Source organism: Dermacentor andersoni, chromosome 3, assembly GCF_023375885.2.
Source record: "Dermacentor andersoni chromosome 3, qqDerAnde1_hic_scaffold, whole genome shotgun sequence".
NCBI lineage: Eukaryota > Metazoa > Arthropoda > Arachnida > Ixodida > Ixodidae > Dermacentor > Dermacentor andersoni.
Genome location: NC_092816.1, coordinates 167,460,006 through 167,474,101, shown reverse-complemented (window position 1 = coordinate 167,474,101; position 14,096 = coordinate 167,460,006). Strand labels below are relative to the sequence as shown.

Below are 14,096 nucleotides of genomic sequence, written 5' to 3'. Positions count from 1 at the left end.
AATTTTTGCCCGCAGTTTTGTTTAGTGCTATTATATAATATTAGCATGTGTCAAACGTTGTGCGCGAATGTGTAGAATAGCGTGAAATTTAAAAGGAATAATTAAAATTAGCTGGACCGAATATGGCCTCGATGTAATAATTTGGCCGGCGAAGGTGATATGGACATCATCAGCGTCATGGAAGGGTGCGACCGTATTCACATTACCGTGCAGGGGCGGAGCCTCGCCTCGATGACGTATCGCCATTTTCTTTTCTTTTTTTCCCTGTTTGGCGGCGCGGTCGGTGTGCGGCGCTTCAGTTCGGATCAGCTCACTCCACCTGAGCGAGAAGTTGGCGCGCGTGTCATATTTGCGGCGTGTATTGTTTTGTTTCACACGGAACGCAACGATGAGCGAGCCTGACCGACAGAAGGTGATCGAAAAGTACCTCCAAGGGTTACATCATCATGAAGACGGCTACTCCCATGGCTACGTGAAGTCAGACGATGAGCTTAAGCTTTTTGAGAGGTCCTTGGCTGCCGTCAACGAGAGGTATGCTGTGCGGACATCAAGAGACCTGAACAAGCCGTCCAAATGTAAGTAGTATCGACTGCTTCTTAATGCTTCGCTCTGCGCGTAGATTCATCATTGTAAAACGAAGTAGTAATTTTAACCACGGACTCAAGGTGGCAGAACGACTTGTTTTCAGTTGCGGTTAGTGCGCAACACTAGACGATTGATTCATCTTGATTCGCCTTTTTGAAGATGGGGTTATATATTGTTCTGGTTACCGGTTCAGAGTTCCCCTAGCACCTATTTAATTCGGTTTGAGTGGAGTATTGTTCTGGTTACCGCGACATGACCCGATTTTCAGAAATTCTGATAAACGTCAAATTAACAACTGCTATTTTTCGGATTTCAGTCATGATTACAACCGCGTACGCACGGTAACCACGAATACAAAGAATGAAAGGTCTGCCCCTGTGCTCTTTACATGTTTGATTTGAATTTGTATGCATCTGCACTTTTTTTTGAACATTGAAAAAGCAATCGCGCGCAACACGAGACACTATTTGCGGTAGGGCTGTACTCCATGTCGTGACACGGCCGTGTGTGCCATCCGTGGTCCTGCTAGAAGTGTGAATTGGACATCTAGAGCAAGGCATATGCCTGATGTTGAATTCTGTATATGAGCTGAAGCTGCAGCGTCGAGCTTTTTGTCGTATTATATTAAAATTCCCAGGCCCAACCAAACTGTAGCATGTTCGTGCTGCTTTTAAGTTGTCACTTTTTAAAACCATACAAAAAGTATCAGTAATTAATAATAATAGTGATCATTATTATTCTCGTTGAGGAGAGCCAGATTTTCTTGCTAGAGGCAGCGCATCTTAGTTTCTTTGCTGCCATTACATTACACAAACTAAAGCTAGAGATGATATTGCCCTGTGCCATGCATAAATCTAGGCACCTTCATTAAATCGCCTTTATTGTTTATTTTCAGCCAATGTCGTCTTCTCCATGATCCACTCCGGGTGCAGAATCTCTCTAGACAATGTACTGTTTGTGGTTGTCAAAGAAACCGTCAAAGTCTGCATATTTGGAACGGAATACTACAAGAAGACTCTAGAGAAAAACAAAGACCAGGTATGTTACATGATGATGCACTTGCGAGCGTTTCAGTCTCATGCAGATATCCAGCAGCGTTCCAAATTTAAAGATTGTGTACAGGCAGTGTAAAGAGAATTTACTTTATGTTACTTTAGTTTAGGTTACTTTAGGTTTACACCATAAATAAATATTCTTGATTTCATTTACAGAGTTCAAGCACCACTGACTGGCCGAAGGAGGTGTACGAGAAGAAGCGAATGAACCTCCAAGGCAAAAAGAAGAAAGGGTGTGCAGCAACAACGAATTTGAAGTGGATTTAATTGTACCCAGATTTCCAGGTACGTAATGTGCAATCACAAGTAAAAAATGCTTGCAGCTTATTTTCTGGGCACCTTTATCTTGGCATTTATGTCTGCAAGCAGACACGAAACAAGCAGTTTTAAAAAATTATTACATTGTCCTTGCAGTGGCTCGTGAGAAATTTGTAGCTGATGTCCACTATCATTGCTTCTACTTCTGGTGATAGTAGGGAGATTTAGTAGAGGGATCCGATAAGGATGCCTTCTCTCCCCCCTGACAGCCTTGAACACGCGTTGTGCATCGTTATGGTATCGTTATCGGGGCTAAAGAACGGTCTAGTAAAACTCCCTAATATCGGCTTTTCCTGTTGCCCTTGGTCCGCAGTGCAGGCAAATTTGTCGTGGCATAAGATGGGGCACATTAGACTTGGTTGACGTATGCTCAATGAAAGGTTTGTTTGAGATAGTTAACCAACTAGCTCAAGCAGCAATGATCATTATGGTTTAAAACAGCGTGCCAATATAAGGCCAAAGTGAAGACGAGACAGAAGACAGCACTGAACTAACAACAGAAAGTTTATTTCCACTATTTCCAGTATATATACGAGTACACGTGGGAAATAGCACAAAAAAGAACAGTGCGAAAGATAAAAAGAGTACAACACATACAGTCTCGGCATCCAAGCCGAGGCTGTATGTGTTGTACTCTTTTCATCTTTCGCACTCTGCTTGTTTTGGTATTTCCCACGTGTATATATAATGGACAAGTGGAGATAAATTTCCAGTTGTTTCTTGAGCGCTGTCTTCTGTCTCGTCTTCACTTTCTTCTCATCTTGTCGCGCTGTTTTAAACCATAAAGTATGCTCAATATACGTAACAATGCCTACTTTCTAGGTGGACCTTCCCCAGCCATGCGGCCAGACAAAAGAGGGTCGGCTGAAAGCAGACAAGGCCAAGCAGCTGCAGGAGGTGCTTGACGCAGAGCAGCAGACTGGCCAAAGAGACGCGGATATACATTAAAATTGCCAACTGCGGTTCCCATCGTAACCATGGTTTCGAGGACATGGAAGCTTTTAGCCAAAACATGGACAGGAACATTGCTGAGAGAATTCAAATGTTGGCAAGGGAAGGAATTACATCTGTATCAGATGTGAAAAAGTGTCTGCACTATTACGTGCACGACGTGCTTTTTGCAAACAAGGAAAAGCCTGATAGCAGCTGCAGGGCCTTTTTCCGAACACATCGTGATATCAGCAACCAGATCCAAGCTGTTCTTAAGAGAGACCGCTTCAGTACAGTCGTTCAAGAGAATGCTAGAATCCTTATTGAAAAGATCAGGGGTGAGCAACCCGAATCCTCCATTTTCTATCGGCCATATGCAGCACGCAGCTGCGTGGGTAGCAACGACTTGAACAACGTGGAAAAGAGCATTGCCAGCGAGTGTGAAGACACGTTGCTGTTCTGCTTCCAGACAAAGTTCATGAGAAACATGCTTAAAAAGTATGGAGGCTCAGTAGTTTGCCTGGACGCAACACACAAGACTAGTGACTATGCCTTACCACTTTTCTTGCTTGTTGTGAAAACACCGTCGGGATACACACCAGCTGGTGTGTTTATCGTACAGTTTGAGACGACCCACTGTATCGCTGATGCTTTAGACGTTTTTAAGCAGTGGTGTGATAACTGGTCCCCACAGTACTGGATGGTAGATTACAGCAAGGAAGAAATAAGTGCCATCAAGCAAGTGTTCCCAGAGAGTCAAATCTCCACCTGTGACTTCCATAGACTACAAGCATGGCAAAGGTGGCTGCGCAGAATAGAAAACAGTATATCCGATCCGGATGAGGCCCTGAGACTCATGAAACGCTTAGCCAGTGCTTCAAATCAGGATGAGTTTGACATGGCATTTGAAGTCCTTGTCGCCTCAGAGTATCGGAAAACGAAAAATTCCGCAGTTACTTTGAAGCAGTGTGGCTCTCTGTAAAGGAGCTGTGGGTCATGTCTTACAGGCTGGAGTTTGATGTTGTCTTGACCACAAATAACGGCATTGAGGCCCAAAACAGGGTGTTGAAGGCACAGTATGTGAAAAGTGCCAGTGGGAAACGGTCGTTGACATCCCTAATCACAGCTGTCGTCCATGGCTACGTTCCCGACAAAGAAGTGAAATTCCATGAGGCAGCAAGAGGCATTCATCAGTGTACAGACAGTACAGCGAAAATATTCCTGCATACCTGCATAACCGGCCTCACGGGTTTGTTAAACATATGCTGAGACGGCTCGTTAACGCAGAGGAATACAGCCACACAGACATGAAAGAGCTGCCCACTGAAGGCATGTTCTCGGTTCATTCTGAAAGAAGTGATGATGATGTGTACACAGTCGACTTCACCAAGCCATCGTGTACCTGCCCCGACTTTAGAAAGCACAAGTACCCATGCAAACACTTTTGTGTTGTTTTTAAGTACAGCGACAGGTGGCGCTTTTCCTCTCTTCCGCAGAGTTACCTCAGTCGACCGCAAATTATACTTGGAAGCTGTCTAGAAACAGAAACAGGTTCTGAGATTCCCCTTGTCAATGAGCCCAGTCTTTCGGAAGTGTCTTCACAGGCTCTTGGTACAGCAGTATCAGAGCCGGACATTCCCTTTGCCAATGAGCCAAGCATTTGTCAAGTGCCTTTACAGCCTGTGGTTGCTGTGGTTCCTGGGAGAGCAGTCCCCTCAGTCTCGGAGTTGCGCAAATGTATAACCGAGGAACTTGAAAAGTGCAGTTCCCTCCTTTACTGCTGCCATGACGTTTAAACACTGTTGAAGGCCAGGGGCTTATTGCAAGTCACATTCCGTAAGTTGGCTAAATCTGTGCCACAGAGTTCTGGCCTTCACATTCGGGGCTCACCGACAAAGGGATGCTCGTCTCTGAAGCCTCTTCCAAAGAGAAGGGGTCTATAGTGTGCTGTCACTCTGCCATTGATTTGTAGATTCTTCACAGGAGCTTTGGCTCGGGCTGCTAGGAAAGGATCAGGGGAAAACTTCAGAGATTGCCACTCAGTGTTTTCTTTTTTTCTTTTTTGAAGGAATTGCGAACTTTACAAAACTCAATTTTTACCATGCATAACTTGAGCTTAAGCAGAGTGTTTTAAATATGTGTAAATATGTTTCAGAATGTTTGGAGCTCTTAAGATTAATATGCTATGTTTTATACTAGACTCCATTATATTCATGTATTTGCAACATTGGCAACGGCTGTGTATGTGCAGAAATACTGCCCTTTCGTGTCGGTGACACAATTCATTGATTCTATAAAACTGTTTTTGGGCTTGTGTTTTCAATGTATGTGTATAAAACTGTTTGTACAGTTGCATCCCTTCTGTACTTCCATGAAAGTGCTTGCTTTTATACTTTCCTTTTAACATTTTAATATAGCAGCTATTGTATATGAAAACATGTTATTACATTTTTGTCTGGTGGTTACTTCAAGAAATGTTCAGTAATGTGCTTGTAATATGCATCGACTGTGAATAAAGCACATTTGAGAGAATGCCTAATGTGCACCAAGAGTATTTTGAAAATGTGAAGTATGGTTACCTACACAGTAGAGCAATTTCGCCAAGAGTACTTCAACAGTTGTGACTGGTATTAGAGGCTGGGCAAACTGGCCATTTTCGAGGACAATTATGAGAACTACCCTTTCAGCTAAATGTTTTAGGTATACATACTGATACTAGTGACTTGAGGAAGCTGTTTAATTATCCAGACTTAGAACATTTTTCAATGGCACCCTATGGGAATGGGGATATAAAAAGGGGTTGCATAAGGAACAGGAATGCACAAGAAAATAGGCAATCGTCTAAACTTAGCATTTATCAGCTAGTATATTTCAATTAGTCTCAACACGTACTTTAGTATCGTGGAACTCGAAACAGTCAATGTTGAGCTGTCTAGTTTTTGCCCATCATGTAACCAAAACATGCGACCTGATGTATGGTGCATCAGTCGTTAGTATGGTGCGTACTACATAGCCGTTCCACGGAAAGGGGAAAAGTCTCATGAACCCTCTTTTTTGCGCCTTGGAGGTTCATTCACTTTTTCTCCTACACCTCCTTCGGCCAGTCAGTGGTGCTTGAATCCTATAAATTAAATAAAGTATATTTATTTCTGGTGTTTTTACGTGCATGTTAAAAGACACACAGGTCAGCTTTAACATCATGCGGCTTTCGAAGTACAAACAACAACAGTGACATGCTTCCATAGTTCACACCAGGCATGTAGCCAGGATTTTGTTTGGCTAGCAACTACTGAATGAGAGGGGGGTGGGGAGGGGAAAACGCCACAGGTGGGAGAGGTGGTAAAGGACGTTCCAGCAAAACTGAAGATTTCTTGGGGGACTGGGCCACTCCAACCACCGGCTATGTGCTTGGTACACAGCCATAATGGTCTTTTCCTAAATCTATTCATTTACTAGTGAGAAGAGGTTTATTTGCGGCTTCTAAGGCAAAAGCTCAGCGACCGGGAACGGCGAGACAGCCCGAAGCACTGTCCAAAAAAGGCGACAGTAATCAACAGCGCGAGCGGAGCCGAGCCGCGCGTTGGCGATGTGTCTGTGCCGCGAGGCGCGTCTTCTTCTTCACAATCTCCCCCCGGACAAGAAGAGCCATCCTGGCGCCTTAAGAATCAGGAGGCAGAGGGTCGTGGTAGGGCTTGAGACGCGAGACGTGGACAATGTCACGTCCACGCCGGCGCAAGTCTTCAGGTGGTGACAGTGGCTCAATTAGAAAATTCACCGGAGATGTTTGCTCCAAGACTCGGTAAGGCCCTTCGAATTTTGGGACGAGTTTCGAGGAAAGCCCCGGAGTCTGGAAAGGCACAGACAACCACACAAGAACGCCTGGAGCGTAGGTGGTGTTCGGAAGCGTGTCGGTGCGGTTTTCTTTCTGGCGCTGCTGTTGCTCGGCCGTAAAGGAGCGCGCTAGCTGGCGGCATTCTTCGGCCTGTCGGGCGACGTCGGACACAGGTAGACACTCGGAGGAGTCAGAACGGTATGGAAGGAGCGTGTCGATGGTATGCGTAGGCTGGCGGCCATACAGGAGGAAGAAAGGTGAAAATCCCGTAGTGGCCTGGATCGCGGTGTTGTACGCGCGAACGTGATGAATGGAAGAATGCGGTTCCAGTTACCATGATCAGATGCCACGTACATCGACAGCATATGTCACCAAGTGTGCGGTTAAATCGCTCTGTGAGTCCGTTAGTCTGGGGATGGTATGCCGTGCTTGTCCGATGAATAATACGGCATTCCGACAGCAAACTTTTGACGACTTCGGGGAGGAAGGCGCGACCTCGATCGCTGAGGAGTTCTCGAGGTGCGCCGTGTCGAAGCACGAAGCGATGTAGAACGAAAAAGGCTACATCCCGTGCCGTAGCACTTGGTAAAGCAGCAGTTTCGGCGTAGCGTGTCAAGTGGTCAACAACAACTACGATCCACCGATTGCCGTCTGGCGTCATAGGAAGCGGGCGGTATAGGTCGATGCCGACGCGATCGAAGGGTGTGGCAGGGCACGGGAGCGGCTGCAAGGCACCAGACGGGCGTAAAGGCGGCGATTTGCGGCGTTGACAGTCAAGACAGCACCGAACAAACTTTTGTACAAAATTGTACATGCCGAGCCAGTAGTAGCGGTGGCGAATTCGTTCGTACGTCTTGAAGACTCCGGCGTGGCCACACTGTGGATCGTTGTGGAAAGCGGCACATATTTGTGACCTTAAGCTGCGGGGAATCACCAGAAGCCACCGACGGCCTTCAGGAGAGTAATTGCGTCGGTGGAGCAGCTGGTCACGAATGGCAAAATGAACTGCTTGGCGTCGGAGAGTTCGGGATACAGGGATGGTCGATGATCCAGAAAGATAGTCGAAAAGAGAAGCGATCCACGGGTCACGACGTTGTGCGGTGGCAAAGGAGTCCATGCCGAGAGATGAGATGGAGTGCGCGGAAGTTGTTCCGCAGGCCGAGTCTGGAGGTAAAGGTGAACAAGACAGGGCGTCGGCGTCGGAGTGTGTTCGCCCACTGCGGTATACGACACGAATATCGTACTCCTGGATGCGTAATGCCCAACGGGCTAGGCGGCCAGTGGGATCTTTCAAGTTGGCAAGCCAACAAAGCGCGTGGTGATCTGTGACCAAGTCGAATGGGCGCCCGTACAGGTATGGTCGGAACTTGCCAAGTGCCCATACTAAGGCCAAGCACTCTTTTTCGGTCACGCTGTAATTGGCCTCAGGCTTCGTCAGCGTGCGACTCGCATAGGCGACTACGTATTCGGGGTAGCCTGGCTTTCGTTGGGCGAGGACGGCGCCGAGACCGACCCCGCTGGCATCTGTGTGTACCTCAGTTGCAGCTGACGGGTCGAAATGGCGAAGAATAGGTGGGGTGGTGAGAAGACGACGCAGCGTAGCGAAGGCAGAGTCACATGCAGGGGACCAGGAGGAGAGGGTGGTGTCACCGCGCAGAAGCTGAGTCAATGGCGCCATGATCGATGCGAAATTCCGAACAAAGCGCCGGAAATATGAGCATAGGCCCACAAAGCTTCGAATTTCTTTGATGGTCTGAGGCTTCGGAAACTCAGCGACTGCTCGAAGTTTTGCAGGATCGGGTAGAACGCCGTGCTTGGACACAACGTGGCCTAAAATGGTGAGCTCTCGCGCGGCGAAGCGGCACTTCTTGAGGTTGAGTTGGAGGCCAGCGTTCCTTAGACAGGTCAAAACAAGTCTGAGGCGGAGCTGGTGAGTCGGAAAATCAGGCGAGAAAACCACGACATCGTCGAGGTAACACAGACATATGGACAACACGCTGCGTGGCCTCAAGTGGTCCATGAGTCGTTCAAAGGTGGCAGGGGCGTTACAAAGCCCGAACGGCATTACGTTAAATTCATATAAGCCGTCAGGCGTAATGAATGCGGTTTTCTGGCGATCGGCTGCAGCCATCGGTACCTGCCAGTACCCGGAACGCAAGTCAAGGGACGAGAAGAATTCTGCTCCCTGAAGACTGTCGAGGGCGTCGTCGATGCGCGGCAAAGGATAGACGTCTTTGCGCGTTACCTTATTTAGCCGACGGTAGTCGACGCAAAAGCAAATAGACCCGTCCTTCTTGCGAACGAGAACGACAGGCGATGCCCAGGGACTGTGCGAAGGTTGAATAACGTCACGGCGCAGTATATCTTCGACTTGGGTGGTAATGACACGACGCTCTTCGGCCGAGACGCGGTAGGGTCGTTGACGTAACGGCTGATGTGAACCGGTGTCAATGTGGTGCTGCACTTCCGACGTGCGGCCCAAGTGAGGTTGTGAAACGTCGAATGAACTTCGAAAGTGGTGCAGGAGATCAAGAAGGTCGGCGCGTTCGGCAGGTGTGAGGGTATCGGCGATGGCACTCGAGAATGCATCCTTGGACGTCTCTCCAAGCGCGGAAATCGAAGACGACTGGCCGGAGTCGACATCAAAAGAGTCTCCGGGGACGTCAACCAAAGACGAAGAGTCGAGGAGTTCCACGATGCCAAGGCATTCACCAACGAGCAATGTAATAGGCGCACAGAGGGGATTGCAAAAGTATATATTGCTACAGCCGCCAGCCATGTCAAGTGTTGCGAAGGGTAGTCGGAGAGATTTACGGCTCATGAAGACGTCGGAAGGTGTGAAGAGGACCGTTGCATCAGTGATGGCATCGCAAGAGACGGGTACGAGAGCGAAGGAGCCACGTGGAATATCTGTGTCCTCGCGCACGGTAAGTTTAGAAGGGCGGTCACAATCTTCGTGCAAGGGTGCGTCACAAGGGGAAAATTCAACTTCGGCGCGTGCGCAGTCGATCACGGCTTTATGACGGGATAAGAAGTCCCATCCGAGGATGACGCCATGCGAGCAGGTGGGAAGAACAATGCACTCGACTATGTAAACAATGCCGTGAATAAGCACACGTACAGTACAGGCTGCGTGCGGAGTGACGTGCTGAGCGCTTGCCGTACGAAGCGACAGTCCAGAAAGCGGCGTGGTCACCTTGCGCAGCGAACGGCACAGTTTGGCGGCTATCACAGAAACGGCTGCGCCGGTATCCACAAGAGCGAATGCAGGAACACCTTCTACACTAATTTCGACCACGTTAGCAGGACAGGCGCGAGGACTTGGACAGCTCGAATGGGGCGCAGTTCTTGCCTCGTGAACTGCGACGTTCAGTTTTCCTGGTCAGGTGGTGCGGGTCGCCGACGCATTGGGGAGAGCGAGCGTCGGCGAGGGGATGGCGAGCGACGCGAAGGAAATTCTGGAAGGTCAGCACGAGCATACGGTTGGGGGGAAGGAGTGGCGTATTGGCGAAAGGGCTGGCTGCCGTACTGGAAGGGCCGAGAGGCGTCGCCGAACGCTTGAGGCCGACGTCGGCAATATCGGGCGACGTGTCCAGGAGTGCAGCAAGAATAGCAGATGGGACGATAATCACGCGTCCTCCAAGGATTAGCTCTCGGTGCGGTCCAAGATGCAGCATGGGCTTCCGGTGGCACCGGTTGGGAATGGGTCGCGAAAGACGCAGGCGGAGGCCTGCGTACTGCCTGCGTGTACGTAAGAGGCGCGGCCACAGGCAGGACTGGCTGCGCATAGGTGGGAGGAGTCGCGACAGGCTGCACTGCCAGAGCAGAGTTGAGATTCGTGGCTGCAGGCGGCTGATGGTGTGCGGAAAGGACAACTTGAGCGACCTCTTCGGAGATGAGAGTGCGGAGCGTGTTTGGAAGACGGGAGGTGGGCTCCTGAGTGAAGGGGACTAAAGAAAGTTGGCGGGCAACTTCCTCACGCACGAAGTCCTTGACCCGTTGAAGTAATGAGCATGGGTCGTACATGCTGTCAAGGCTTGCCACCAAGTCGTCGCTGCCCAGAGTACGCCGAGTCGAAGCGCGTTGCTTCCGTAACTCATCATAACGTTGGCATAGGCTGACGACTTCGGACACAGTGCGCGGATTCCTGGCTAGAAGCATCTGGAAAGCGCCGTCACCGATGCCCTTCAGTATATGGTGAATTCGCTCAGCTTCGGGCATTGCCGCGTTGACTCGTTTACACAGGTCCACGACGTCTTCAATGTAGCTCGTGAATGTTTCTGCCGTCTGCTGTGCTCGGGCGCGCAAGCGTTGTTCAGCGCGCAGTTTGCGAACAGCGGGTCGGCCGAACACTTCTGTAAAGGTTGTCTTGAAGATTGACCATGTGGGTAAGTCACTTTCGTGGTTGTGAAACCAGAGTTGGGCAACACCAGCCAGATAAAATATGACGTGGGTTAACTTCGCTGGATCATCCCACTTGTTGTGCGCGCTCACCCGTTCATATGACGCCAACCAGTCTTCTACGTCTTCGTCGTCTGCACCGCTGAAGATCTTGGGGTCGCGTTGTCGTGCAACGCCGGTGCAAGTGACGGACTGTGGCGTCGGCGCCGTTTGGGATGAGCTGTCGGTCATGGCGGGCGATAGCGTTCTTGATCGCAGCTCCAGGGTTACAAGCGACGGGGTTTGAGTCCCAGCACCTCCACCAATTGAGAAGAGGTTTATTGGCGGCTCCTAAGGCAAAAGCTCAGCGACCGGGAACGGCGAGACAGCCCGAAGCACTGTCCAAAAAAGGCGACAGTAATCAACAGCGCGAGCGGAGCCGAGCCGCGCGTTGGCGATGTGTCTGTGCCGCGAGGCGCGTCTTCTTCACACTAGGAACAACCTGAGGGCCCTGAAAGGGGCTTTGTATAAGGGAAAATAAGTTAAAGACAGCTGTCGCGAAGTATCCTCTTTACACTGCTTGCACACATTCTTTGAGTTCGAAGGCTGCTGGATATCTGCATGAGAGTGAAGTGTTTGCAAGTGCATCCATGTAACATACCTGGTCTTTTTCTCCCTGAGTCTTCTTGTAGTATTCCATTCCGAACTTGCAGACTGACTGTTTCCTTCACAACTCGAAATGGCACATTCCCCAGAAAGATATGGCATCCGCAGTGGATTGTGGAGAAGACGACATTGGCTGAAAATAAACAATAAAGACGATTTAATGACGGCGCCTGATTTTATGCATGGCAGAGGCAATATCGAATCTGCCTTTATTATTTGCTACGGGCAGCAAACAAACCTTAAGATATGCATGCCTCTGGCTAGAAATTCTGGCTCTCCTCAGCCATAATAATAATAATTAATATTATTAATTACCCAGACTTTTTTGTGTGGTCTTAAGTAACAACTTGCAAGCAGCGCCAAAAAACCAACATGTTACAGTTTGGTTGGGCCTTGGAATTTTAATATAACACGACAAAAAAGCTCGACGCTGACGATTCAGCTTCTCGTATACAGAGTTCAATATTAGGCCTATGCCTTGTAGCAGGACCACGGATGGCACAAACGGGCGTGTCACGACATGGAGTACAGCTATGGTGGCCGTTCTAGCCACATAGTACAGCCCCACCGAAATTCGTGTCCCGTGTTGCGCACGATTGCTTTCTCAGTATTAAAAATATAGCGCAGATGCAAACACAACAAACGCCCAAGCGCAGCTCTGTCTTGAATTCAAATCAAATATGTAAAGAGCACAGGGGCAGACCTTTCATTTTTTGTATTCGTGGTTACCTTGCGTGCGCGGTTGTAATTATGACTGAAAACCGAAAAATAACAGTTGTTAATTTTACATTTATCAGAATTTCTGAAGATCGGGTCATGTCGCGGTAACCAGAACAATACTCCACTCAAACCGAATTAAATCGGTGCTAGGGGAACTCTGAACCGGTAACCAGAACAATATATAACCCGATCTTCAAAAAAGCAAATCAAGATGAATGAATTGTCTAGTGTTGCGCACTAACCGCAACTGAAAACAAGTCGTTCTGCTATGTTGAGTCCCTGGTTAAAATAACTACTGCGTTTTACAATGTTAAATCTACACGCAGAGCGAAGCATTAAGAAGCAGTCAATACATCCTTACATTTAGACGGCTTGTTCAGGTCTCCTGATGTCCGCACAGCATACCTCTCGTTGACGGCAGCCAAGGACCTCTCAAAAAGCTCATCGTCTGACTTGAGGTAGCCATGGGAGAGAGGCTCGCTCATCGTTGCATTCCGCGCATTCACAAGCGAAACAAAACGCGCGCCGCGAATATGGTACGCGCGCCGACATTTCACTCCACTGAAGCGCCGCACACTGACCGCGCCACCAAACAGAGGCGGAAAAAAAGAAAATGGTGATACGTCATCGAGGCGAGGCTCCGCCCCTGCACGGATTTGTTGTGAAAACAGTCGCACCCGTCATGGAAGCCGATGTGTCGCTTATTGCATACTATTGCCATCGGCCTTTGCAATTTTTCTTGTGCCTTTCGTCGTCAGTGGTTAGTTGTGTTTTCGGTCGTTTGTCTTTTGTTCGCTCGTCGCTTAGTTCATATATCTCACTCAGCTTTTGTTGTTTTTAATAGTCTCTTGCCTTCCGAATTTGTTTAGAATCCGCCGCCCTTTCTCTTTGGCTCATTTGTTTTATTTTAATTACTATTAGCGTTAGGTACGTCATGTTCGCACTCGTACGCTTTGTCCACGAAGAAAACAACCGTCTTCACATCGTGCACATTGACGACATCGAGGGATTAGACCCAAATCATGAAACAGATTTTGATAATCGATTGCTGTATTCTGTCATGTGGCGGGACGACATCAATGAAGAAAACACGGGACCCTACAGTGGACAGATCTTGATGTTGGACCGTAAGTGGCTAACATTCTCGTTTATGAAGGTGTTTCTATTTCTCTACCACTTGTGAAAATTTTGAAGTCGCTCGCAACATTCGCATATCTGGAGACCGTGCTTTGCGAACAGAACCAATTCGGGATCGTAACCGATTACTTACAAAATCTGACACTCGCATGTAGACAGCATGCAAGTTATTGTAGATCCTTGTTTAATTTGCACTGATTCATTTAACGGCGACGATCGCTCTTGGAGCTGGAATGCAGGACCGGTAATAAACAAAAAAAAACTACGCTATATCTCGAAATATACATGTGTAAATGAAGATATGCGAAAATATATGGCAGTAAAGCAGATATGCACATGTGTGCAAATAAAAATACTAAAGTAAGATTAAAACTGATGCATGGGAAGTTGATTGATGGAGTTATGGTAATATTATGCGGGTTTAATACATTCACTCATCTTGCTGGTTAAATAAATATTACACCACCGGACTT

At 48.2% G+C, this 14,096-nt stretch overlaps 1 protein-coding gene across 1 annotated transcript; it reads left to right on the top strand.

Annotated features, from left to right (window-relative positions):
* The first annotated feature begins 214 nt into the window (after positions 1-214).
* On the top strand, positions 215-2,866 carry LOC126524186 (uncharacterized). Its single transcript, XM_055067334.1, has 4 exons — positions 215-575; positions 1,481-1,623; positions 1,797-1,925; positions 2,781-2,866. Exons 1-3 carry the CDS (start codon positions 389-391, stop codon positions 1,905-1,907), a joined length of 441 nt encoding a protein of 146 aa, XP_054923309.1. The 5' UTR covers positions 215-388; the 3' UTR covers positions 1,908-1,925; positions 2,781-2,866.
* The last annotated feature ends 11,230 nt before the right edge of the window (positions 2,867-14,096 follow it).